We start from the raw sequence: 27,507 nt of genomic DNA, 5'->3' as shown, positions 1-27,507 counted from the left end.
AACATATAGTTAGAAGGCACACAGACTTGTGGGGCCCTAGAGAGAAGACAGAGATAAGCCACATTTGGGGAAAAGAAAGGAGTGGGGTGCCAAAATGTCATTTGTTTCACTGATCATGTTATTCAGGTTGTTTAACTTCTAAGCATGTTCAAAAGTTTTTTTCACCTGTTTGGTAAGTTCCACAAAAGCCCTGGAGAGTTTCTGGTAGTAACCTTCTATGGTTGCCATTCCATACTGGCCACTGGTATTTCGACAACATACCATGTAGTGCAGCTGGGGTGTTGTTAACAATCCATAATCTGAATACAAAAAACAATTCACATTTCTTAATAAAGAAAACAAGCTTACATGCATTCACACTGTGAGACAAGGTGACAAATCCCTTTTAAAACAACGTCTCAGAAAACAGAAAAAGACTAACTTTCAAGTTAACCAGACATAAATATCCACTGAAATCATTACAATATGTCACACAGTCAATCCTAAAAGCTTCAGATTGATCAAGGCACAATCTATATGGAGGCAGATACTTCAAGATCTGAGCTAAGGGAAACCGGTTCTGCTATGAGGGCATTCTTCTAAAGTAGAAATGGAGTTATGGACTTCAGTGGGAAAAAAGGCTATGCTACTCTAAGATAAGGAACCCATCAGAAAACCAGACCCTCATGAGATTGAAAGCCTGGTAGACTATATATTCATTGCAAGGGTGAGCCAGAAGTGAATCCAAGTACCCACTCTCAGGACAAGTGTCTTGACAGTGAGTAGAGGAAACCCATCTCTCAAAAGCTGTCAAAAGCACAAGTCCTTGCAGAATTCTAGCCTAAATGCACATCACCATAGGAATCCAAAAGAACCCTGTCATGAATGAATTTAAAGCAGACCTGGCCAGGCAATGCCTCCAAGTACCCAACAGAAGAAAACACTAAACTTTGCCAAAGGACTATACCTTCATTATAAATCTTTAAAATGTCCCATAAATAATTTTCCTAGAAAAACAGCTGCAAGTCAGAATAGCTAAGCACGCACGCACGCACACACACACACACAGCACCATAAACAAGAAATATGAGAAACAGCAGAGATGGACCAGTATTGAACACAAACATTCAGTGACTACGTCTGTCCAAAGATCTCAAAATCCAAGAGTTTTGACTGGGGGCAAAAAAAGAGTCACTTAAGTTCTTTATCCCTGCAGTTATACAAGAAAAATGGCATTTCATTAAAGCAACCTTGGCTCTGATATAAGGAGGTAGAAGAGCTCAAAAATAAGGGATAACAGCTTACCCTAATTAAGTAGAAGTATGTAAAGAGAGGAAACCATTATTCGATAAGACAGGCTAAGGGAAGAAATAGGATTTGTAATCAATATTAAAATTTCCAAACAAAATGACTTCTAGCTTGATTAATTGAATAGATGATGATCCTTTTATTAAGTCTAGGTTAATAGTCATTTAGTAAATGTTTATTTGGTAATTTTAATATTGATTACAAAATCCTATTTCTTCCCTTAGCATGTCTTATAGAATAATGGTTTCCTCTCTTTACATACTTAATTAGTTTCAGCTACACATACAACTATGCATCCATGTATCACATGACACAAAATGGGTTCAGTGAAACAGACTATCAGAGGGTTGTTCAGAGCAAGGCATCAAAATTCTTGGATAAATTAATTAATGAATGAATAAAGGTAGCTGGAGCTATGGCAAGAAGGATGATCATTTTCATAAACATGTAGAATCAAAAAGAAAACTGACCAGAGAGAAGAGGAAGCAGCAGAGAAGATCAATAAAGAATATGGCCAAGCGAGCCAAGCAAGTAGAAACTTAAAAAAAGCAAGTTTTAACAATGTAGAAAACTACAAAAACATCAACTGAAGTAAAAACTTTAAAACAAAAATTCTTAGTTTTAGGGCACAAACCCCACTGGGTATATGACAAACAGTATGTTATTTTCTCCCCAGACAAAACAGTTAACACCATGTGCCCTGTCAAGAAGGCCACAGGGTCTCCAGCTTAACAAGACATCCTCTGGGAGCCCCAGCTTAAGAATCTCCACTTTGATATCCATCCAATTTGACAATCAATTCAAATGAGTATGGGTAAGACATTTCCCTGGGGAGATGAGGAAAGGGGTTCACCTGCAGCAGGCTAAGGAATAACTAGAAAATGAGCAGAGGTGAGCAAAGTAGATCATGGAAAAGCTAGATTAACTGAGGGCGGAAAAAACAAAAAGGGATCCCAGCAGGAGCTTGAGGGGGTTCCAAAAGTGGAGAGAGGACTTTTGCTTTTTAGTGAGAGAGATCTGATGCTAGGAAAATATTCACCTCAAAATCCAGTGAAATCCTTACCTTCACAACAGGTACAACTGACAGGAGAAAAGAAATCCTGCCCACATTGTGCTGTATTTAATTCTCTGATAAACCAGGAGATTTATCATGATTACATGCAGGCCAAAGATATTTTCTATCACTAATTGACAGGTAACAGGAATACTTAAAATTGACAAAATGGGCTTCTTCAGGTAACATCAGAGATTTTTTACATCAGGAAATTCAGCCTTACTAAAATAAAGTTGTATTAGATCTATAATATTCTACAATACTCTCACTATATATATGTATATATATATACACACACACATACACACACATACATATATGTATGTGTATATATTATTAATATTATATATAATATTAATATTGTGTGTGTGTGTGTGTGTGTGTCCCAGGAGACCTGATACAATTAATTCTTAAGAAATTATATCTAGAGACAGTGCCTAGAGAAACATTTGGGGAGCTCTTACTCTGTTTTGATCCTCTGTATGTTGTGCCATAAACTAAATGAAAACAATAAAAACATGTTCTTTTTTTTTTCTTAATATTTATATTTTTAGTTGTAGTTGGACACAATAACTTTATTTTATTTATTTATTGTTATGTGGTGCTGAGGATCAAACCCAGGGCCTCGCATGTGCTAGGTAAGCATTCTACTGCTGAACCACAACCCCAACCCTAAAAAACATGTTCTTAAAAGAACCAAAAGTAAAAGAAAAAAATGCCTGCTGAGAAAAAAAAATCTGGAAGATTATGTTAAAAGTATTTTATAGCCAGGAATTAATTTTTTTAACTTTTATTTTTCATCAAACTTTAAATATGCATTACTTTTATAATTTTAAAAATATTTAAGAATTTATTTATAACTTAGAATAGCCGCATACCATGGACTTGACCTCCTAGAACAGTCACGCCATCTATCACAGATTGTGAAAATTTCTCACTGCTGGGCCTAGGAAAGGAAAGGAAGAAAAAAAATATAATCCCATCTGAAACCAACAGAGTTGCTGGTTGTGAAAGCAAGTGCAGAAATTAGTGCTACCAATTTCTAAATAATTAGTTCACTGTATTTGAACTGAAAACAATCAACTCTGAAAAAGAGAGATGGGTAAATTATAAGCATTTTCCAGTAGCCTCCATAATCAATTTGTTGGAAAAATTTTGGCCTGTACATGAAGTTGGAAGATAGATATGAAGGATACCCTAACTACACCATATTCAACTAACTTTCTTGTCTCACTATAGCAATATTTGTTAACAACAACAATAAATACTGAAAGCACACACAGTATTAGAGATTCTATCTATAACCTATGTTACCATTGGTACAAATATAGCATTTTCTCTCTCAAGTTCACTGGGAAACAGCAATTTATATGATTTTCTACATGTGTCACATTCAGCAGCTTTTGTCATTTTACAAAAATATGTTATTTTGTTGGGTATTAAACTACTGAAGATATAGAACCCCTATTTCTCATTTTATAAAGTCAGAACAAATATCTGAAAATAAGGCATATCATTATATAACTGCCATGTAGAAAAATATGTGATATTTAAATTAGTAAATAGGTAAGAACCAAATATATGTGGGATGACTTCAATATGGATATTATTTACTTTAGGATATAAATCACTCAACTATTTCTCTGCTATCTATAAATTACCATTAGCACTATTTGCAAAATCCTTTGGTAACACAAAGGGTGAAAAGCAAGGTCCAAGCCATTGAGGAGACATTTCCTTTTGAAAGAATCTCTCAATAAAACCAGATCTAAGGTGCTGAGGATATAGCTCAGTACTACAGCACTTGCCTAGCATGCACAAGATCCTGGATTCAATCCTTTGTACAAAAAAAAAAAAAAAAAATAGTTTTAATGTAACATTTCACAAGATATGTTTTGTAAAGGAAGGCAAAAGCTGAATCATAAATATGCAGAAAAGACTAAAAATTGCTGTTTTCCAATGAACTCCAGGGTAAGAAAATGCTATAAAATCATGTGTTCTACTGCCATAAGGGGAAAAAACCTTCAGGGACCCATTTATTACATGCTTCTCTCATTTCAGGAAACAGGTATTTGGCACACATTATTTTATTTAATTTTCACAGAAATACTTTAACACAATAGTTAAATTAGGTATCCATCAGCTTAGGTATTCATCAGCAGATGAAATGAGTAAAAAAAAAATGTGGTATATTTATACAATGGAGTTTTATTCAGCCACAAAGAATGAAATTATGTCATTTGCAGGAAAATGGATGGCACTTGAGAGTATAATGTTAAGCAAAATGAGCCAGACTCAAATGTCAATAGTTGTATGTTTTCTCTCGTATGTGGAAACCAGAAAAAATTAAGGAGGATCTCATGAAAATAGAAGGGAGACCAGTAGAGCAGAGAAAGAAGACAAAGAAGAGGGAAGAGGGGAAGAAAGAGAGAGATAACTGGGGGAGGAAACTGACCAAATTGTTATGTGCATGTACAAATATATTACAGTGAATCCCCCTATTACATATAATTATAAAACACCAGTTAAAAAAAAATTTAAACACTGTGATAGGACTTATCAACATCTGTTAGATGAGGAAATGGAAGCACCAAAAAATTAAGTAAAATTCTAAAACTGTAAGAGTTAGAGTTCAGTTTCAAAGGATAGTTGAAATTCCAAAACGCAAGCTGCAGTCATGACTTAGCTCCCATCTCCTACTAAAAAAGCCAGGTAAGGGAGGCACCCCTCATGATAGTTCCACTTTACTGAATTCTTTTCATTTGTCTTGGTATTATAACAGATGCCGTCGTTAATATTACATTCCCAAAACTGCTTTGGCAAAGAACACTTATTGTCACCTGGTATCTCTACCAATAACTACGAAAGCATCTTGTTGCAGATCCACAGCTTCTTTCTCACTGATATCAATAAGCACTCTCTGCATATCTTCTTCCTCTGCATTTGCCAAATAAGTAGCATGTTCCTCCCATGATGGCGCCAACATTTCACCCAAAGGATCCACCAATTTCACACCATTGTCTTCCTTAAAAGATAAACAAACAATAAGCCATCCCTGCATACAAGTGAGGGTGAGATGACAAAGAAGTCTTGCTGTTTTTTTCCAGCAGAAGACAGTGATGGCTGAGCCACTTCACCTGTTATCACTTAATAATAATGCCAGGCACTGGCAGGTGAATTATATATGTTATTTCATTAACTACCCATGACACATATCAATGTAATTATTAATCCTATTATTAGTTCTATCTTACAGAAAACTGAGATTCAAAGAGGTTAGGTAATTTGCTTATGATTATACAGCTAATAAGTGTCAGCTGATATTAAAATATCACGTCTATTTGACTTAACTACACAACTACAGAAGCTTTTTTAAAAAGCTGTCATCAGTGTATCAATTAACTGACTAGGGCACAGCTGGAGCAAAACCTCAGACTCAATTCTCTCTAACTTTGGACTCCAAGAATGTAATGGCCAGCATGTTGACCAGTGGGTGGCACAAAATAACTCCCAATGCTGTTCGCCTCAAAATCCTGGAAAGAAATATGCATAGTCCAGAATGCATGTCAACTTAGAGAAACAATTCAAAAGTTCTGAGAAGTACTTCTACAGTTATCAATAAATGCGAAGTCACTGATCAATTATGGTGACTTCTACATTGATATTTACACATTTATAGTAATTACACAGAGATCAGACAAGCAATGTTTGAGGGGAGAAGAGGTTACAATCCATCACTGAATTACATACCTTCCATTTGCTGCTAATTTAGCTACAGAAACAAAAGTCGAATGCTCTAGCAATCAGATACATATTATTCAAACTATGTATTAGTGGCAATAAAAAGTAAATATTTAAATTGCGTCAAAACTAGCCAAGAGAACCTAATCATCTACTGAAAGATGAAGAAAATGTGATATATATATATATATATATATACACATATATATATATATACATATATATATATATATATACATAAATATACATTTTATTATTCAACCTTAAAAAAAGAAGGAAATCCTGTAATTTGCAGCAACATGGACAAACCTGGAGAACATTATGCCAAGTGAAACTAGCCACTCATGGACAAATACTGCATGATACCACCTATAGGGAATCTAAAAATGTTAAACTCACAGAAATAGTAAAATGGTGATTGAGACAGATGGGATATGGGGTAAAGAGGGAGATGTTGGTCAAAGGGTATTAACTTGCAGTTATGAATAAATTCTTCAGATCTAATGTACTACATGGTGACTATAGTTAATAACAATGCATTATATACTTTAAATTCATTATGAATAGATCTCAAGTATTCTCATTACTAGAAGAAAGTAACTATATGAAGTGATGAGGATGTTAATTAGCTTAAATGTGGTAGTCATTCCACAATGTAAACATATATCCAAATAAGACACTGCACAGTTCCTACATATTATTTGCCACCTATGCCTCAATAAAGCTGAAAAATAACTGTCAGAAGAACAGTTAAGATTAAAACCTTAAATGTCCTGAGGACTAGAATCTCATTATTATTCTTCCCAATGATCACTTTTGGATCCCTGAATCTACTTGTTTGACTCTTCATTCAAAACAGGAAAAGTATTTAGAAAAAAAAAAAAAAGTCTTAAATTTTTCAAAATACGTCTTTTCAAATGTTTGCTTTCCCCCATCCAACTGCATCTATTAAATTACTGCCAAGTTAACAGAGGTAACACTTTGTAATGACTGATACTGTCTCAATTCAAGTAAGCTGGAAAGACATATTATTTCTCTAATATGGACACTTTTCATAAAATGGTCTAATTTCATTCTCTCCACACCCTCTAATGGGCCTTGAGCTAAATGACCATTCATAACAATTGCTTCAAATCCAAAGGCACATTCCCAGAATTAGAATTTGTATTTTGGTCCAACTGCCCAGACACCAGGGTTTAGTCTTGTTTGTTTGCTTTATCAGAGCACTAAATGCATTACCTCAGGATTGTGTGATGCTGTGACCATGACTCCTATCGTGGATTTTGTCTGTTTTGACCTCAGGACAGCTAATAATCCCATGCGAAACATGATATGATCAAGATGTTCTGCCTTCATTCGAAATCCAGCAGTCCCATATTGAAGGAGGAGTCCACGGGGCTTGGCATGTAACGCTGAGTGTTTTGTAATAGCACTTAAATCCATGTCTACAAAAATTTTCAGACATAATAAGAAATCATTCAAAGACCATTTGCTTCAAAAACTAGAAACCCTCCACTTTTATGAATGACTTTAATGTACCAATTTAATAAATAAATAAATGAAAGACAGACAAATAAAGTATAGGAAAGGGATCAGGGGGAGAAAGAGGAAAGGGGAAGTAATGGGGATTGAAATAGAGCAAATTATATTGTATACATCTATGAATTTTTCCAAATGAACCCCATTTTTAGGTATAACTATAATGCACTAATAAAAACATTTCTTAAAAACCTGCCACCCCAACGAAATAGGTCTGCTTTATTCTGAACCTCCCCAAAAGAACTATGTATGAGACAGAAAAGAACAGTAGAATAACTCCGCAGCATTAGAATTACCTAGAAGTTCCTGCCCAACTTTTCTATTGTCTACTTCAGAGAAGAAATCACCTTATCTCTAATTCATCTCCCATTTTGCCTCTAGGACTATTCCAGGATTAACTTAAAATGGTCTACTCTCAACCTAAGAAGGATTTTTATACATAGATTCAGAAACTCCTGCAAGATCAAAGATCTTCTCATTTTATAAAAGAGAAACCTTGAATCTGGGCCCCTGTTAGGTAAATAACCTAAGTTCATGTGTGTAACTGGTCAGATTCTCAAGTGGACAACATACCTCAAAATATCTGGGAAATTTATATGGATCTTCTGCTATTCGTCCCAGGCTACAGACACATATTCCCAAAAGAAAATCAAAGGCAGTAACAGTTTCCTCTCCAAGACTGCCCACATTCCCTAATATACCTTGCAGAAGATTGTCCAATTTTCATAAAGAGAATTCAATTCAGCTCTGAGACTAGTCACATCTTTTTTAGCTTTCTCAATTTAGCTCTGAGACTAGTCACATTTTTTAAGTAATGTTATCTTTTAATTTTAAAAATCAGCCAGGCAGGGTGACCCACACCTGTAATCCCAGTTACTTAGTAGGCTGAGGCAGAAGGATCACAAATTTCTGTAATCCCAGCAACTCAGGAGGCTGAAGCAGGAGGATCACAAGTTCTGGGCCAGTCTCAGCAGCTTAGCAAGAACCTATCTCAAAAAAAAAAAAAGGAAAAAAAAAGTCAAAGTCAAACATGTGTTGTTCCTTTTCTGAGATACTCTAATTCAGAGGAATTTGGGATTTCCAATTCAGTCAGCAGTGTACCCCGAGGCCCATATACTATGCACTTCCTTGGTGCATTCCCAATTAGCCCAGAGTTGAAGAGTAGACTCCACAGCTGTATGCCTCACCTTCTTGTTTTAATGCCCTTCAGTGTTTCAAAGAACAAAAAGTAAAAGAAATGGTGAAAAGTGTTTGGTTTTGTCCAGTTGGAAAAAGCTGGCATTCAGGAAACTAATTCAGTTCTTGCCAAAGTAATCAAATCTCTTGCACAAGGTTGAATATATTTTTGTAAAAACTGACCATTCAGGGATGTACTATGATTAATCATATGGGCGTGAACCAGTCTCCTTAAATCCAGAAAGCAAGACAACTGTCTAATGCTTTTACTGAGAATATTATGCAAGTCCCAACAGTGCCTCTCTTAAAAAGTTGTGTAGCCCCTTCTCATTCGATCTTCAAACCTCGTAGGTCCCACTCTCTCAGTTCCCGATTTAAGGCGAGACTCCCAGTACTCAGCCCTGGGGACCCCGCCCAGGCCCGCGACCCGAGTACTGGCCCGACGCGCCGGATCCCAAGGCGCCGCGGCGGGTAGGTGTGTCGGGCGCGCGGTCTGTGGGATACCTGGGCCGCTGGCTCCGGGCTGGCCGGATTCCACCGAACCCCCAAACCCCGGAACGACTCCTTCTCGCCTCTAAGCCTCGCGGATTCTCACCTCTGAGAGGGGACGTCGTTTGCCCTCCACTGGGCTGCAAAGGTCCCCCTTCACGGCCAGGGATTCTGTACTCCAGCCCTCTAACCTGCAGACGTGGCCCTGCGTTGCTTCCGGCCCGTCGCCACGCCCCTCAGCCAATCAGAGCGGGAAGTGTCCGTCGGCCCCACCCCGGTTTCCCCGCCGGTCGCGCGCAGCTCGCGCCTGCAGAACTGCGGATGCGGTTACTAGGCGGCTCTGGGGCTGTTTGGACTGAATGGCCAGGAAGGGTGAGGCCCCACGATGGTCCGGGGGTTGGGGCCGGGGATCAGAGCACTGGGATACGCAGCCTTGATTCTCCAAATCTGGGCCTCGGGGGGAAGACGTTCTCGGGAAGCTGGGGTTTTGAGTGGTCTTGGATGGGGGCAGGGAAGGGAACCAGCACAGATACGCGGCCAGGGCCACAATGAATGCCACAAAGGATGCTTCCCGCATCCCTCTCTCGATTTAGGAGATCATCTCCCAAATCTGTGCCTCCTAGAAGCCACCTCAGGCCACCGCCCATCCCCGGAGCTTGTTCTAAACGACATTTTATGTATTCACCTCTAAGATATCCCTAGCCTGAGCCCCTCAGGCAGAGGCCAGGTGAATCCAAAGCGTCGGGAGTACCCGAGATGCTTTCCCTGGGGAATGTGGCTCCGGGGAGAAGCAGAGGGACGGTAGCGGTGGAACAGAGGCGGCGGCAGCGGCAGGTGGTGGGGGTGGCAGTGACAGGTGGTGGGGGCTGCGGGGCCCTAACGACTGCAGGCTGGGGACCCAGGGCCCCGCCCCTCGGCGCTGCGGGTCTCTAGCTGCATTGCCCAGCTCCGCCCAAGTATGAGAGTCGACTCCATTAGGTAGCCAGACCCCTGTCTACTAGAATTCAGGATTGCAGACTGTCTGCAGTGATATTTGCAACCACCTACAACGGGACAGTTCAGAACACCTGTTGCAAGTGCAGATTCCTACATCCAGGTCTTGAATTTGGATTTTAATAGAGTGTTTTAGGGGATGTTGTGCCTATGAACTTTGGGGTCAGGAAATAAATCTCAAGGGTCTGAGTGTCCTGGTTTGTGCCCCTAGCTCTCTGTGCAAAGTGCTCCTGCGGAACAGCCTCCTCATAAAAGGACCTACTGATAATTTCGCTGGATACCATCTGATATTGACAAATCCAGATATTGACAAATCCAGTGTCCCTGGGCCTTTCCAAGTTCCCAGGCAGATTGATTTCGAGACATGTCAGCTTCAGTGAAAGAAAGCCTTCAGCTTCAGCTGCTGGAAATGGAAATGCTGTTTTCTATGTTTCCTAACCAAGGAGAAGTAAAACTTGAAGATGTAAATGCCCTGACGAATATAAAGAGATATTTGGAAGGTAGAAGGGAGGCGCTACCACCAAAAATTGAATTTGTGATTACGCTCCAGATAGAGGAGCCCAAGGTGGGTGCCCTCATTTGTTTTAGTGTTGTTAGATTCCCAGTTGTTAACAAAATGCCTGTTGCATGAACTTCTGTCCAGGACACAAAGAATACCCTAGATGCATATTTCTTTACTTCCTTGGAAGCAAAATATATAAAATATGAGATGCTCTGTAAATTGTCTTTAGTAAACATCCTAAGTTTTACATAAATATGAACACATTTTAAACAAATATACCTAATGTTTTTATTGAAAATATCCTAGTCATACTTACCATTATTCTGTTCACTCATCCAGTTTCTTAACAATCCACCTATTACAATATGTACTCCCTTTACTTGTATCATGATTTTCACAAATCTAGATATTGCCTGTAGCAAAACAGGCTTTTAAGAAATGAATGAACATTGGGGTTTTTTGTTTTGATGGCACCATAACCCAGAAAACAGGTAACAAAATCTAAATATTAAAAATAAATTTCCCTCTATGTTCTTATCCGTTTATCTACAGCAACATTAGTATAGCATAGGTAACACATGTCCTGGGCATTTGAGAACTACTGTTTTAGCTATTTCCTACTCATCCTTCAGTTGTCATTCCCTCAGAGGAGACTTCCTGGTTCCCCAGACTGGATTCTGTCCTGATGGTTACACACTTCAATGGAACCCTGAACTTTTCTATGGTAATGCTTCTCACAATTGAAATTAAATATTTGCTATGCATAGTTACTTGTTTAATGTGTGTCTCCTTCACTAGGCTGTGGACTCCTTGAAGGGAAGAAATAATGTCTGACTTCTTCACTTCACTGTCCCAGCACAGGGTCCTTAGCATGTGTAGTTAATTCAATAAATATGAGAAAGAATGAATGTATACATGGATAGAATCATGTATATAAAGTACTTGGTAACAGAACAGCAATAATTATTCCATTTATCAAAATCATGTAGTTGTCATTGATAAACTAGCTTGTGTGATTTTTATGGCATTTAAATCTATTTGATTTTCATTTTAAGGTGAAAATTGATTTGCAAGTAACCATGCCTCACAACTACCCCTTCGTAGCATTGCAGCTGTTTGGGCGATCATCTGAGCTTGACAGACAACAGCAGCTACTTCTCAACAAAGGTCTCACTTCTTATATAGGGACTTTTGATCCAGGTGAGCTCTGTGTATGTGCGGCAATCCAGTGGCTACAGGACAACAGTGCTTCCTACTTCCTGAATAGAAAGCTGGTGTACGAACCATCTACACAAGCAAAGCCTGTCAAGAACACATTCCTCCGAATGTGGATCTATAGTCACCATATATATCACCAGGACTTAAGGAAAAAGATTTTGGAAGCAGGGAAAAGGTTAGATGTCACTGGATTTTGCATGACAGGAAAGCCTGGTATAATATGTGTGGAGGGTTTCAAAGAGCACTGTGAGGAATTCTGGCACACAATTAGGTATCCTAATTGGAAGCATATTTCTTGTAAGCATGCTGAAAGCATGGAAACAGAAGGAAATGGCGAGGACCTGCGCCTTTTCCATTCTTTTGAAGAATTACTCCTTGAGGCTCATGGTGACTATGGATTAAGAAATGATTATCACATGAATCTGGGCCAGTTCTTAGAATTTCTCAAAAAACATAAAAGTGAGCATGTTTTTCAGATATTATTTGGTATTGAAAGCAAAAGTTCAGAGTCCTAGGAAGCTATTAAGAAGCCTATGCTTATAATTTCACTTAAGTCTGTGTTTCTGCTAAAAAGACCAAAATAAAAAGATCAGTGTCTGTATAGTGTCCTCAGTGAGAAACCTGGCTTCAAAATTTTCAGCTAGTAATGATAAAATACCTTTAACTTTATAACAAGGCAAATGTGATGTTATTTCTATGTTCCTATGTTTAGTCATTTGAAAACTATTTCACTGTAAATTAATAAAACAGTTCATTTAACCAATGAAGCTGATTTGATTGAGAAGTCTAAAGATCCATAGTTAATGTCAAAAATCAAATTCAATCCTAGTAGCTCAGGAGGCTTAGGCAGGAGGATCCTGAGTTCAAAGCCAGCCTCAGCAAAAGTGAGGTGCTAAGCAACTCAGTGAAACCCTGGCTCTAAATAAAATACAAAATAGAGCTGGGAATGTCACTAGTGGTCAAGTGCCCCTGAGTTCAATTCCTGGTACCCCCCCAAAAAAAAATCAAATTCATAAATATGAATAACTTGTTTCTCCCTTTCGTGATGCCAGCATATAGGAAACATACCACCTTTTCCTTCATCATGGGAAACGAATTCTAAATCAAGGATATAATGAGAATAAAAAGAGCATGTTTATTACATTTCTTACTTTAAATCCCTATTTTGAGTGTTCTCATAGTAAACTAGATTCCAATAGCTATGGCAGAAAAATAGTAGTAATGAAGCCTGAAGAGTAATGAGGGTAACACACCATGCTACATATTCTTCCTCTGGCTCTCTCTATTAGTTGGTTAATGATACTAATAATAACTATGTTGACAATAATGACAAAAATATTCTTATTACCTACAAAAGATTTTTTTTTTTGGGGGGGGGGTAACCTGGGATCGAACCCAGGGGTGCTCAACCACTGAAGCTCATCTCCAGCCCCTTTTGTACTTGTGATCCTCCTGCCTCACCTTCTCAAGCTGCTGAAATTATAGGCATGTGCCACCAGCAAGAAAAATGGTTTCTTATCTACCAAATATTCCATTGGATCTTTCCAGCCTTTGACCATGTACCATTGTGCATTGCTACTTGGGGCGAGAGGGCTGCACTGTCAGCTTAGTGGGAAAAGAATCAAACCACATTTTGAGAAGTACTGTTTTAGCTATTTCCTACTCATCCTTCAGTTGTCATTCCCTCAGCAGAGACTTCTTGGTTCTCCAGACTGGATTCTGTCATGATGGTTACACATTTCAATAGCTATCTTTTTGAAAATTCCATCTCCCACCAGCTTTTTTCAACATGAGTTTATTTTACTGGTAAAAGCCCTTATTTAAGAAGCTCCTGCCAGTCCTTTCATTACTTTGTACCTATCCCTGCCGAGAACTTCTGGGAGTTTCCTGTGTGCACAGAGGTATTATAAACATCCTCTGCAGCTTTCCCTATTCCCTTGGCCTCTCTTTACCCCTTTCCCAGAGAAGATTTTTTTTTTTTTTCTGGGTCCCATGCACTTCACTAATATCCTGGTCTATTCAGGTTGCCGAAAGTAGGTGGTATGCTTTAGTGAGACTAAGAAGAATGCCTCAGTCCCCATTTGTGACATTTCTGGAAGACGCCAGAGTTGCATGTGCTGAGGAGCTTATGGAACTTCTGATGAAACAGTACCTTCTGATTTTACTGTGTCCAGGATGCACACATATGTTCTTGGATTAAGGAGAAGACCTAATGGGCCAGCAGACCCTGCAATTATCAGGTTCTCCTGTGCCCATGTTGGGTCCACTTTAACTCAAAATGAGTTTCCTCTCAGGGCACAACTCTGACCTTTAAGCCAAGGCTCTGGTTGTGGGCCTGCCTTACTACACCATCAGCTTGCCCATTCATATTTAGTTGTGTTTTGGAAAAGGAATCTTTCTACATTCTCCAGGTTGGTAAAGAACTCCTGAGTTCAAGCAGACCTCTGGCCTTAGCCACCCAAGTGCTGGAACTACAGAAAATGCCTCCCGGCCCAGCTGCACATTTAAGTTTTTTAATCCCAGCCTTGGATGCAAATGGAACTCACTGGGACCTCACACTTAGTATCTATGTAAAAAGGAAAGAAATATGACTGACATTCCCAAGGACTCATTTCTTAGTGTTTACAACATAGTATAGGAGACCTTTTCCTATATAATATCCCCAAACTATGAATAAATGCAATTAACATTCACAATTTTAGGACTTACACAGATACATCTATTAACTATTTTTCCTTTGAAATGCAACAGTGTGGGTACCTACTTATAGAGATTTTTTTCCCCTGATTAAATTGGCAAAATTAGCCACAGAAATATAAACCTTTTGTTTTTGTTTGGTTTTTGTTTTTGTTTTCGTTTTGTTACGAGATTGGACCCAGGAGCACTTAACCACTGAGCCATGTCCCCAATCCCTTTTATTTTTGAGTCAAGGTTTTCCTAAGTTTCTTAGGGCCTTGCTAAATTTCTGAGCTGGCCTTAAATTTGTGATCCTCCTGCCTCAGCCTCCTGAGTTGCTGGGATTACAGGCGTGTACCACCATGCACAGCACAAATAAAATATGGAACAAAAAATTATGTACATATCTCAATAAACAATACAAGTTTATGAACTCCTCACTGCTTCTGGAGCTATTATAATTTTTTAGAACCTGCTTTTTTTTAACATGTCCAATATCAGCATTCAGCAATACTTTCCTATTAGGAGCACTATAATAACTTCATAATTTTTCATTATGGGAGAAGTAGGTTTTATATAAAAATAAACATGATCATTCAAAACTCAGTTTTGTGTACATAGTAGACTACTGGTTTTGTTTGTCCAGCCTGACAGGAGCACATAAAACAACTTACCCCTTAACCCCTGTGTAGAAAAAACACCTACTTTGGGGAGTTGCCCCTTCCCTGTATACTTTGGGAGAAGGCATTTGGAATCAGTCCTCCAGCAGTCTTCTGAAAATGGTTGTGGGCTCTTGCTTAACTCACCATTACTCCCCCCATTCTGGACTACTGAATGCTTGGTTGTTCAGCACCTCTTTTGTGCTATCCAACCTCTCCCCCTTTGCCCCTTTTGCCTTCTGGAAGTTAGAATCAGTCACTATTGCTTGTAACTTAAGAATTTTAATCTTCTACATTTAAAAATTTAAATGCTTATTTGGGAAGAGTGCCCACTTATAAAAAAAATGCAGTGTCTTTTTAAAAAACTTACTGAGTTAAATCAAGCATTCCTTCATGTTTTGTTCCTCATTCCCTATTGGTCTCTTACATGTTAGGTAGAGCCAAGGATGTGCACAGTGAATTGCAGAGTAGGCCAGATGAGCTGGCACACTACGACTTCTAAAACATCCCTGTATTAAATCAAAACTATGTTGCCCATGAACTCAAGTTGAATGGTTCACAGATCATCCATCCCTCTCAGAAATTGGCAAGGTGCTCCATGTACGCGAGGTCTTCATAGAACTCTTTTTGAAAAGAGAATTTTTTTTCAATTTGCTTTTACCTTGGGTAGCCAAAAATCAGTCAAAAGAATGGTTATTTCCTAAAGAGGGCATGGTTTTTCTCATAATCCTGGTTTTATATAGAATCTTGATTAGCCACAGAAACTTAGAGCTCACTGGATCTTTTTCATAAAGCCCTCGATACGACTTATTTCACTCTCACGTGGACACATTAAAGAAACCTCTTTTTCAGAATCCAATCAAAGCATTTGGATCAACCCATAATGAGTCTGAGGAGTACACACAAAATTTAAAGAAGTCAACCATGCACAGAGGGCCATCCTCAGTAACAGGATGAACAGAGTACACAATTTATTCTTCTATCTGGAAGAGACATCCAAACATGCACCAGACACTGGGCCTCTGTGAAACTTGGCTGAGGTGACAGGCTCCTGTGCTTTTGTGAGATTTATCTTCCACCCTTATGGCATGATGTATCCCTACCAGGCATCCAGGGAACCTAATGTCTCCCCTGCTCCTGTCAGCAAATCATCATCAATGTATTGGACAGCAGTTCCCCTGTACTGCTACCAACAATCTCAATAGTCAGAGAGTTGCTATGTTGAAAATAGATTATCTGCATTGCTTACTTAAATAGGGCAAAGTTCTTCAGGTGTTCTTTACTTGAATACATGAAAACAAAGTACTGCCTAAAGTAATAGTTATTTACACATTTGCCCCAAGAAACTTGTCTAACAGAAGCTGCAGTTAATCACTGATTAAGTTTATGAGCATGTGCTATCATTCTGAGAGACCCATCCACTGCCTGCATATGCCAAAGATGATGTTAAATGCGAAATATGGTAAGAATCTCATCTGTTTCTTTTTAAAGCTTTTGAGGCTAGAATTTATCTCTGCAAATCTCTTGGTACTTCCTACCAGAAGAACCCTTTATTTATGGATCAGGGATCCAATATGAGGATATTGTCATAGAGGGAAAAAATATCAACTTTTTCCTTATACCTGCATACATTTATCTGTCATTTAACAATTATTTTTTTAAAGATCAATGCTAACTCTTCTGTGGGAAAATAACTGGAAAATGGGTTAATTTCTAGAGTACCCACTTTGTTTCATAGATCACAATGGTTTTGGAGACCCCAGAAACATGTATTCAGAGCTGTTCCAGATGACCTCCAAAAAGCCCAGTCATTTCCTTTCTGCAGTGTATTGTTATCCTAACAAATGGAAGCCTCAGGGGGAGATATTAAAAACATATTTATGATGATATTATAAAGGTGTTCATCTTAGAGGTCTTTCACTCATATTCACATGGGGCAATTTGGTGATAGTCTTCTCTTGGTGGATGTAGGGCAGGCTTTTTCCTGCTCTTGTTATACATATTATTTAGGACCTACATGGGTTGAGCATGTTATTTGGTCCTAAACCAGACTGTTATTCAACTGGTATGTATGGTGTGGTTGTATAAGTTTTTTTCCAATAGCACCCATTTTTCTTGTTCAGTACCTATTGTGCCTGGTTAATTTTTGAACATCATTTCAGGCCAGGGAACTCTAGATTAACTACCCACCAATAACAATTTCTGTGGGCCAAACTATTCTGATTACATTGAACTTGCTTGTATTATGATTACTCTTTCTGACTCCTTTTCTTAATTTCTGCCAAGAGTCTCTACCAACACCAACATTCTGATGTTTCCATTTAACAGGAAACCCATTTTAACTGTTGCATTGCCCACAGACTTTCTCAGCATACAGAGAAGAATCACTAAAATTATTTTCATTGGTGCTGGTATTCCCCTCACCAATGTTATTTCTGAAGGTTTTAATGAAAGGAGAGTCACTGGTTCTCTCAGAAGACTTAATTTTGAGATCATTAAGATTAAAATGGTAAGATTATACACCAAAAATTTACTCCAACTTTGCTTTCTTTGTAAATCTTTGAATCCCTTTATATGATTTCATGGAATGTTTGCACTGTCAATTTCATTTAATGTAGACCGTGACTAAGTCCATGTTTCATTCAAGTAACTGACCCAACAAGTGGAATCACTTCTAGTTGCTGAAGGCAGCACTGAATCCAGAATCTGTGGCAAGTGCACCCTTATCAAATCAGTTCTACCCAACCCAAAATTGTGTCTCCTTCCTCAGTTTAACATTCTCAGAATCTCATGCATTTTTTTTTCCACTCGGTTTTTGGAGGTGAAATGATTGGATTTCCAAAACAATGAGCAAAGTCCAGAATTTTTTTGGTCTGATTCTCCTCGTAGGTTGTCTTCTTAATTTGATTTGCCACAGTCCCTCTCTGTGTTGGAATCTGATTTTAGGTGTATAGACAATGAGATGTGGAAGAAAAATGGGTAAATTCATTTCCCTTTTCAAGGAGATCATTACCTTAGGTGAAGTCATTACAGGATCTTCAAGCAAGGCAGTATCAACCTCTTTAGAGACCCCTGCTTTGGTTGGCAAAGGAGGACTTGTCAGCTCTCTTGAGTTTGTCTGGCTCTGAGGGTTTCCTGGGACACAGGACTTTCAGTACTCAAACTGGACTACTGTTTACTACTGTTCACCCACTATTCGAAGTTATCCTGCACCCTTCAAAATCCTATGCATCCATGTGTTCATCAGTTTTGCCGCTCCATGACCAAAATACCTAACAAGAACAACTTAAAGGAGGGAAAGTTTATTTTGGCTCTGTGTTTCAGAAAGTTAGTCCATGGTGGGCCAACTCAATTGGTCTGGCCTGAGGTGAAGCAGCACATCATAGTGGAAGGGCCTAGTGGAGGAAAGTTGCCCAGGACATGACAGCCTGGAACCAAAGAGAGGGAGGGAAAGGAGTTGCAGAAAATGAACATTCCAGGACATGCCCCCAGTGACCCACCTCCTCCAGCCACACCCTACCTGCCTACAGTTACCATCTAGTTAGTTCAGTTTAAAACTAGGATGGACTAAGAAGGTTGCAGCTCTCACAACCCAATCATACAACCTCCAAACATTCCTGCATTAATGCAGGAGCTTTGGAGGGAGTGCAGGGGGCACCTCATATACAAACTATAACAATCTGGTTCCAAATCTAGGTCTTACTGTTTCTTTGCCAATACTCCTGGTCACAACCAAGTAAGGGGCTGGGGCTGGGGCTGAGTGGTAGAGCACTTGCCTAGCATTTGTGAGGCACTAGATTCAACCCCCCAGCACCACATAGAAATAAATAAATAAAGGTATATCCATCTACAACTAAACATATGTGTCAACTCTACTTATGGAGTTGACACATATATTTAGTTGTAGACATGTAGAGTTGATATATATATATATATTTGGTTGTAGATACATATATCAAAAATACTTTTTTAAAAAAAGTAGGACTCTGGTTTTCAACTGTTTTCTGCCTTGCAACTAGTAAGAGAGATTCAGCAAAAACATAGGGTTGTTTTCCCAGTTCTTAGACTGTACCTTGAGTTGAGAACTTGAGATTTTGAACCTAAGTTCTCTTTCTTTACTATCCACCTCTACTAGAAACAACCACTCCATCCCAGTCCTGGAATACCTCAGCCTTACTGTTCCATGGCAATAGCCATTAGATCTACCAATCCTTCGCCTCTATGGATAATGTATCCCAACCATTTCTTTTTTTAACCTCATGGTTTTGTTTTGGGGGTTCCAAATAAATGCATCAATTTGCATATATATTTTTACCATTCATAATTAGGTCTTTAATCCACGTGTGGGCCCATCTTTTCATACAGTGTAAGATAGGGTTCCAGTTTTAATTTTCCCCATGTTTTAGGTCAGTTTCTCCAATTGATAGGAATCAGAAGACCTGAGTGGAGGGAATTCACCCAAACCCCACATGTTTCTTTTAAAAAGCAATTTACCTGCAGCCCTTCCTGGCATAAGTCAACAGAATACATTACATTCTTTTGTCAACCAACCTGTTATAAAGAGGAGAAACACAGGCCCAAAAAGCTCCTTTCTGCAGATAAGGAAAACATAAGTTACCTTGAAGGGGGTGACTTTTGTGGCATTACACAGACCAGATTCCAAAACTCAGATGGATAATTATAATAAGGAGCAAAGCCCCCCTACCATAATATCTGTAAGAACAATTAGAACCAGTTGATGTGGGCCAAAGGGAACAGACTTGCCGTGGATATTTACATTTAGCAGTGGGAAGTCTAATATCATTCTGGGGTCAATAAAAAGTCAAGAGGTGGAACTGGGCAGGACTCTTTCTAGAAAATTCCCTGGGACCCCAATTAAACTGGAGGGCAGGAGGGGCACACCATCCCTCTCTCCCTCTGACTCATTCTCTCCTTTGAGAGTGTCCCTTTTTCCCCCTTTCCTGTCCCTTCTAATAAACTCATGCCTGCAACTCAGAGTGACATGACTGAAATTTTTTTTGCATGACTGCAAAAAAACAGCAATGGAGGATCTCAGCAGCTACCTTGGCTCCACAGGACTCTTCCTCTGTCACACAATCTTTTAGCTAAATGTTGTTCTTTATTGATTTTTGTGCTACCAGTTTCTTGTTCTATTCCACATGTTCTCATGTCTTTAAGAAATATCTGTTGGAGTAATTCCCCTTGTGCAAGCTGACTGAACTATTTGTAGGTCACTACTTTTCCAGATGTTATTGTGATTATGGATTTCTCCATCTCACTATTTCTATCAATTTTTCTATCACTATCTCATTGCCTTGAAGTCTATTTGATATTAATAGAGCTGTGACCAGCTTTCCTAGGCTCTCTGTTTCTATGGTTTATCTATTTCCATCCTTTTACTTTGAACCTTTCTGTGTCATTATATTTAAAGTATAACTCTTAAAAACAGCACTTAATCAGATCTTCTGTATACAATTCAATCAGAAATCTTTGCCTTTAAATTAGTTTTTTATTCATTTGCATTTAATATAGTATATAATAAAGTTGGATTTAAGTCTGCCATCTTCCTATATGATTTATATTTAACCTAGGAACTATTAATTCATGTTCTTTTTTTCTCCTTTATTTTTCATGAGGATTAGTCAAGGATTTTTAAATTTGTCCATTTATATCCTCTATTAGCTTTTCAACTGTTATCTTTTAATATTATTTTTATAGTTACTTTAGAGATTACAATATGCTTCCTTATTTTATTACAGTATTTCTTGACTTATTGTAATATTTGCAGATTGTTCATGAAATGGTATGTTACTGGCTATAATATTACTAAAATTAATATCACACCACTTCATGAATAATATACAAACCATACAAGAGTATAATTCCACTAATCCCTTCTACCTTTTGTCCTATTCTTACCACATATTTTACTTCTTCATTTTATAAACCCTACATACATTTCTACTGTCAGCCAATAGTCTTAAACAATTTTAAGAATATATATTCATATTTTTCTATTTATACTGTATAACTGTATTTTATACTTCCCACATGTATACCCTTTTTAGTGCTTTTCACTTCTTCCTGCAGATTAGTACTTCCATCTGGGTCCATCCTCTTCCTCCTGAAGAACTTCCTTTAGTAAGTTTAGCTCAAAGGTATGCAGGACATTAATTATCTCAGCTTTTATTTGAAATGTCTTTATTTTCCTTTCATTTCTTAAGGATATTATCTCCATGTACAGAATTTTGAGTTATCAGTTTTACTCTTTCTGTACTTTAAGAATGTCTTTCCAGGGCTGTGTTTGTGGCTCAGAAGTAGAGCACTTGCCTAGCATGTGTGAGAACTGGGTTTGAGTCTCAGCACCACATAAAAATTAATTAATCAAAGGTATTGTGTCCATCTACAACTTAAAAAAATACAAAAAAAGATTGTCAAGACTGTCTTTTTAATATCTCACTTTTCTTTGCTAACTTTTTATACCACTGAACAACTGTGTTTCTGTTTCTTTGGCTGCTTTTAAGATTTTTTTGGCTTTAGCATTTTAAGATATCCCTAGGTTCAATTTTCTTTATATTGATCCTGCTTGAGGATTGCTTCCTCTTAATCTGTTGGTTGATATTTTTCATTAATTTGAGAAAATTCTTGCTCATTGTCTTTTTTGTTGCACTCATATATCTCCTTTTCATCATCTAAAACTCCAATGGCATATATATTAGGCCATTTAATATCAGATAATATATCTCTCTCTTTCTTTCTCCTTCAAATTTGGATAATTTCCAATGACTGGCCTTGGATGTCATTGATCCTTTCTTCTGATATCTGCCATTTAAACCCATACAATTAATTCTTAATTTCAGATGTTATTTTTCAGATCTAGAATGTATATTTAATCTATCTTTTCCTTCATTTTATCTTTCCCATTGACATCACTGTAAGTTCTTTATAAACCCTGTGTAATACTGCATTTGGTTGCTCTTTCACTCTTTTTCTAATTATTATTTTTTGCTCCTGATTAGGGGATCATATTTTTTTATTCTCTCTACATAGATTTTTCCTTTTGATTTTATACTGAACATTTTTTTTTCAAAAACTCTAGAGTCTAGACTAAATATTTTTTCTAAGTGAGGGCACATCATGTCATTTCTCAAGGTAGAACTTGAATAAGGAGTTAAGCTAGATCAGTGTTAGGTTGAAGCTTTAGTTCATTCCTCATACTTCTTAAAGAGCAAGGCCTATTTTGTTTGTAATACAGGATCAGGACTCTATTTCTCATATATGCTTTAAAATAAGTTTATTTACTTCCTTAGAAATTTCAATTCTGTTCATTGAATCTGTTTGATTTGGTAATTTGGGGGCCACAGAAAGACAATATATCTCAGTTTCTCTTCTAGCACTGGGACCAGGTGACTTGTGTCTTAGCCATTTAGGTAGAATGTAAATAAAAATGACTTGTCCATAAAACCTCCTGGATTAATCCCCCATGCTTTCTTGTCCTTTTGGTAACTTTGGAGGCCACATGATAAAGAAAGATGGTGGCATTAAAAATCATAATGCCCTTTCTCCCAACTGATTGCATTAGATAAAGATGTAAGCAAGCATTCTGCTTTTATGGCGTGAGTCTCAATATGTTGGCATTAGAACAATAGCCTAGCCTCATCTATATAGAACCATATTGAATTTATGGAGTATTTCTAGGGAGAAATAACACATTTATATTAAAACATTACAATTAAGAGTACAGTCTCACCATTATTCATGTCTTTTATATCTTTTTAAAGAATTTAATTTCTTCATTAGAAGATTGTGCTAATTCAATTCTATTATTATTATAATTTCACTTGCCTATAATATCTAGTTGATTACTATAGGCAGAAAGGAATCTGGAGGATTATTACAGTTGATTTTTGTAAAATGGCTTTATATATTACAAACTTGAATTCTCTTATTAACTTAATGTTGGTAATAATACTTGTATATGTGATATCATCTGCAGAAATGACATATTATCTCTTTCCTGCCAATTTCTTAGAGCTGTTTTTTTTCTTTCTCAGTGTTTTGTTTATTAACTTATCTTAAACAGTAAACTAACAGTAGTTTTTGTTTTTGTTTTCCCCAATCATCCAATTTGGCTATCTGATCTTTATAAAAATTTTATATCTATGTTTATAAACAAAATGCCTCTATAATTTCCTTGGTATCAGTTCTTCATGTGGTTATGCTTTCTTCTGCCTTGGAATATTTGTATATGCTTATATCCTCTGCCTAAAATACCTCTCCCTTCCAGCACCACACATGTGTACACATAACTAACTTGGCTACCCAACCTGGCTGGTTCCAACTTCTTATCCTTCAGGTTACTTCCCTGAAAATGGAAACTCTACTAAAAATTCTTAATTAATTTTATTGTTCTGGGCCTATGCTTCCTTCTTAATTTGTATGGCTAGTTCATGAAGAGGAGCTGCCACAAATTTCTTTTTATATCTTCTTTACTGAGGCATTATTTACCAAAAAATTTTCAGTAAACATTTTTCCATGGATTTAAGCTTCACTTCTCTTATGAAAACACAGTATTATTACTGCTATTGATATATAATTATCTCTTCTAGATCTTCACAGTTCAATATGGAAGTCACTAGCCAGATGTGGCTATGGAGCACTTGCGGCTACTCTGAACAGAATTAAAATATATACATGAAATATGTGCTAGGTTTTTAAAACAGTATGAACCAAATAAAGTAAAAGTCTCAATAATTTTTATATTAAGTAGATGTTAAATGATATTTCAGATATATTGGTTTAAATAAAATATATTACATGAATTTCACCTGCTTCCTTCTTTTATAAACCTACTAGAAATTTTCAAAACACATATGGGACAGTGTTATTTCTAGACTGTGGCATTGTAAAAGGAGAAAAGACACAGGCCATAAAGAAAGATAGATGGGTTTAGAGCATACCTTCTTTGCCTATTAGTTACATGGCCTTGGCAAGTTACTTAAAATATCATCTTCGTAAGGAACTGTGGGATTACATTAAATAAGACAATTTATGTGTAACACTTGACACCTAGTAACAACCTGATGCTTGTTTTCTTATCTTTCCCTAAGAACAAGAAAAGAGACCACTTATCAGAGTAGCCAGAATTATGACTACATATGCCTTAAGTGAATGAAGTTCATACTAGAACATACAGTTATCAGAATATTTTAAAAATTCATAATATTTTGTCATATGACTCCCAAGACCCATCATTGTTATTTTAAAGTATAACCATATTTTAAGGAAAATGTCATTTTATAATTTTATTCATTCACTTTTTCTTGGTTTAATAAATCTTTGCATAGGTAAATACATTTAGTTAGAGCTATATAACAACAAGGAAACAAACAAGAAATAAGTGTTATGAATCTTTTCCAAATAACTGTGTTACAGAAACCCTTAACTAAATGTTACCACAAGAAAGTCCCTGGTCTATTCCACTCACACCTGAAACAATCTGTATAACCTTCAGCTTTCAATAATAGCATTTCATAGTGCAGTCTATCTTTAACATCCTATATTCTATAAATCATTACTTCAAAAACAGAAAATTCTCTAGATGATTCTATAAATAAATAACAAATGTTATTGCACCTGAGCTTAAGAATTCAAAAATGTTTCCATTAGTTCAATCATTAATTTCTAAAGTAAATTAATACAATCTTGGGATATAACTATTCTTTATCATAGTCTGGTTTTTATAATTAAAATATTTTAGTAACTGATAGAAATATAGAAATATTATTTCAAACACTGTGGACATAATTATAAAAATTTCTCCATACTCCAGAGAAATTTTGAACTTATACACTGAGCTCTTAGTTACCTGAGTTAATCAATGGAACATTCAAGCAGATCACTCAAGTGGACACCCAGCTTGTTAGGGAATCAGCACCTTGCTCCTGATTAATCAGATCATTGTCTTAAGAACTGGGCTTAAGAAGTCCCTATCAAGGATCTTGACTCTGTTTTTAGCTGTTTTCACTCATCAGGTATGCTGAACTGAAGGTACAAACCTCTGGACAGGCAGTCCATAAGGCCCTTAGCCACAGTTGAAGGACAGGGCATTTGTTCGGTGGAGAAATAAAAATACTCTTGAGAAGGTTTCTGACTGTGAACCAAGGTAATAAGCACTTTACTCTATAAGACATAGCAATGGAAAAAACAATATTAAAATCTAAGGCTGCACAGGTTTTGTAAACAGCAATGATCTTTCTTAGAAATGTCAGATTCTGTTACACAAAAAGAACAAATACAATGTAGGACTGGAATAAGTACACCTGACAAGTTGTTTTTCTCCAGGTAACAAAGTAGTGTTATTTATGTTTAGCAAAAGTTCAGTTATGCCTAAATTCACTTCTATCTTTATTTTTTAAAAGAAGGAATTAACATAATGGTCAACAAAAGAATTATGAGTTTTAATGCTGATCATATCAATATTACTAATTTTGGTCTTCCCATTAGTTTCTTATATAAAAATGAGTTTCTCAGTAGTAGGTACAATGGCTTTTAAAGAGAATTTGGACAAAATAATTAAGATTGAAACTATAAATAACCAGAAGGTAAATGAAGGAAAATTGTGTAGTGTGAAGTTTGTCCTAACTTATATTAATATTCTATAAATTTTAATGGTTAAAGTAAAATTAACTTAATCTAATCATGTTATGAATCATCCTAAAAGATACTAATATTTAAAAATTATAAAAGACTTCAAGATCTCAATAATGAAGTTAATGTTGGCTAAATTATGCTACTAGTTAGTTTTGGTCTGTATTTTCTGGACCTCTTCAGGCCAAGTATAACAATCAGGTAAAATCTGGTCATAATCAGTACTATACATCTGAGAACAGACAAATGCTTCTTTGTTTTGTGGTTCAGGATAAACTGTGGCTGTCTTTTCTTCATATGCATCGTTCACAATCTAAAATAAGAACAGAATTTTAGTTGTTTTAATTAATAAAACAATTTTAATTGTTTTAATTAATAAAAGGTGATGGTGAATATATATAACAGAAGTTTTTACCCATTTCAAAAATTATCTTATAATTTATATTGTTCTGTTTCCAAGAAGATTGTTAGAGTAAAAGTTCATATAAACAAAGAAGATATAAATGAAAACAATTATAAATAATGTAGCAAGAGGGGGAAAATAATACCAGCAACTTTTCATAAGAGTACGAACAGTGAAGGTTTATTTTTGATTATCTCAAGATTTCTTAGAGAAGCCAGTGTTAAAAGTCTTGACATGACCTGACTGATAATTAACTTTAACTAAATATCTGAATATTACTGCTAAGCTTCAACTTGAATACATTGAATTTTTAAGAATCTCTACTCTGACCATAGCCTCCTACAAAATCTCTGTATTTATCCCAGGGTCTTCCGATCCTGTTAACCTAATAATCTGCAACCCATAATCAGGGTCAGTTCTCCTTGCCAGGGTCATAGAATCTCATCTCCATGACATGTTTTACAAGTACCAGTCTAGACCTTCTTCCATGGACCCCTCAATTCTGGCCTTCTCCTTTTGTGGCTGTCCATCAGAGAACTACACCTGAGTTTTCTGTGGTGTGATACATTTCCTAACCTTACTTAGGCACATCTGGCTGCATATAACAGTACTTTCAATCATTTTTAAATAACCTCCTCACAGTTTCTAAAAGATAATTCCAAACTTCCCCCATCTTCCAAGTCTCCAATTGATTCTCATCACTCTAGAGAGAACTCCAACATTCAGAGAAAACAATCCCAAGCTCCATTTCACCAACACAAACTATCTCCTCTATACCTTTATACATTCTCTTTTCTTCTACTTTAAGAAAAAAAATGGATTTTTCTTGTCCAAATTAATCATTCCATTTATACAATGTAACTCATACCAGTTCTAAAACACAGTCACAGAGGAGTTGTTTGTATGATAGACTTATTTGGATAAGTCTGATTCTGAAGAATATTAAAATTAAGTATCTCTTCTCAATGTAAAATTTTGCACTTATGAAAAATTATGGTTATAAAAACTACTGAACTGTGAAGAAATTTCTATGAAAAAGCAGGAAACAAAAGCATGTATGCACCATAATTGTAAAGATGGTAAAAAAGAAAGCAAACAAAAAGACTAGAAATACATGCAA

The 27,507-nt window shown here is 36.8% G+C and overlaps 3 protein-coding genes across 7 annotated transcripts in view; 1 reads left to right on the top strand and 2 right to left on the bottom strand.

Annotated features, from left to right (window-relative positions):
- The window catches only part of Pgm3 (phosphoglucomutase 3), a 35,339-nt gene extending 25,819 nt beyond the window's left edge, over positions 1 to 9,520 (bottom strand). For 2 of the 3 annotated variants that reach the window (XM_058575913.1, XM_046432101.2), the window contains exons 1-6: positions 9,393 to 9,520; positions 8,483 to 8,607; positions 7,322 to 7,527; positions 5,182 to 5,366; positions 3,220 to 3,287; positions 166 to 299 (exon numbers count right to left, since the gene is read on the bottom strand). In XM_058575913.1, coding sequence (XP_058431896.1) covers positions 166 to 299; positions 3,220 to 3,287; positions 5,182 to 5,366; positions 7,322 to 7,525 — 591 coding nt within the window. In that variant the 5' untranslated portion in view covers positions 7,526 to 7,527; positions 8,483 to 8,607; positions 9,393 to 9,520. The remainder of the gene's footprint in view (positions 1 to 165; positions 300 to 3,219; positions 3,288 to 5,181; positions 5,367 to 7,321; positions 7,528 to 8,482; positions 8,608 to 9,392) is intronic. The other variant, XM_046432075.2, reaches the window with a different exon arrangement.
- Positions 9,521 to 9,536: 16 nt separating this feature from the next.
- Positions 9,537 to 12,762, top strand: Rwdd2a (RWD domain containing 2A). Of its 3 annotated transcripts, none has more exons than XM_046432456.2 (3): positions 9,537 to 9,658; positions 10,491 to 10,844; positions 11,837 to 12,762. In XM_046432456.2, exons 2-3 carry the CDS (start codon positions 10,644 to 10,646, stop codon positions 12,512 to 12,514), a joined length of 879 nt encoding a protein of 292 aa, XP_046288412.1. In that variant the 5' UTR covers positions 9,537 to 9,658; positions 10,491 to 10,643; the 3' UTR covers positions 12,515 to 12,762. The 3 variants fall into 3 exon arrangements, with proteins under 3 accessions (XP_046288412.1, XP_046288420.1, XP_058431901.1); XM_046432464.2 differs by lacking the exon at positions 9,537 to 9,658 and adding an exon at positions 11,414 to 11,505 and having other exon boundaries at positions 10,706 to 10,844; XM_058575918.1 differs by lacking the exon at positions 9,537 to 9,658 and adding an exon at positions 11,429 to 11,505 and having other exon boundaries at positions 10,750 to 10,844.
- Positions 12,763 to 24,624: 11,862 nt separating this feature from the next.
- The window catches only part of Me1 (malic enzyme 1), a 167,229-nt gene continuing 164,346 nt past the window's right edge, over positions 24,625 to 27,507 (bottom strand). Inside the window, 2 exon segments of the mRNA XM_046432042.2 lie at positions 24,625 to 26,159; positions 26,162 to 26,297. Of these exon segments, the coding sequence (XP_046287998.1) occupies positions 26,134 to 26,159; positions 26,162 to 26,297 (162 nt within the window). The 3' untranslated portion in view covers positions 24,625 to 26,133.

This window comes from Marmota monax, unplaced genomic scaffold (genome assembly GCF_021218885.2).
Source record: "Marmota monax isolate L192 unplaced genomic scaffold, Marmota_monax_Labrador192_F-V1.1 WCK01_AAM20220418_F8-fsc00013, whole genome shotgun sequence".
Lineage (NCBI taxonomy): Eukaryota > Metazoa > Chordata > Mammalia > Rodentia > Sciuridae > Marmota > Marmota monax.
This window is presented reverse-complemented; position numbering and strand designations above follow the sequence as displayed.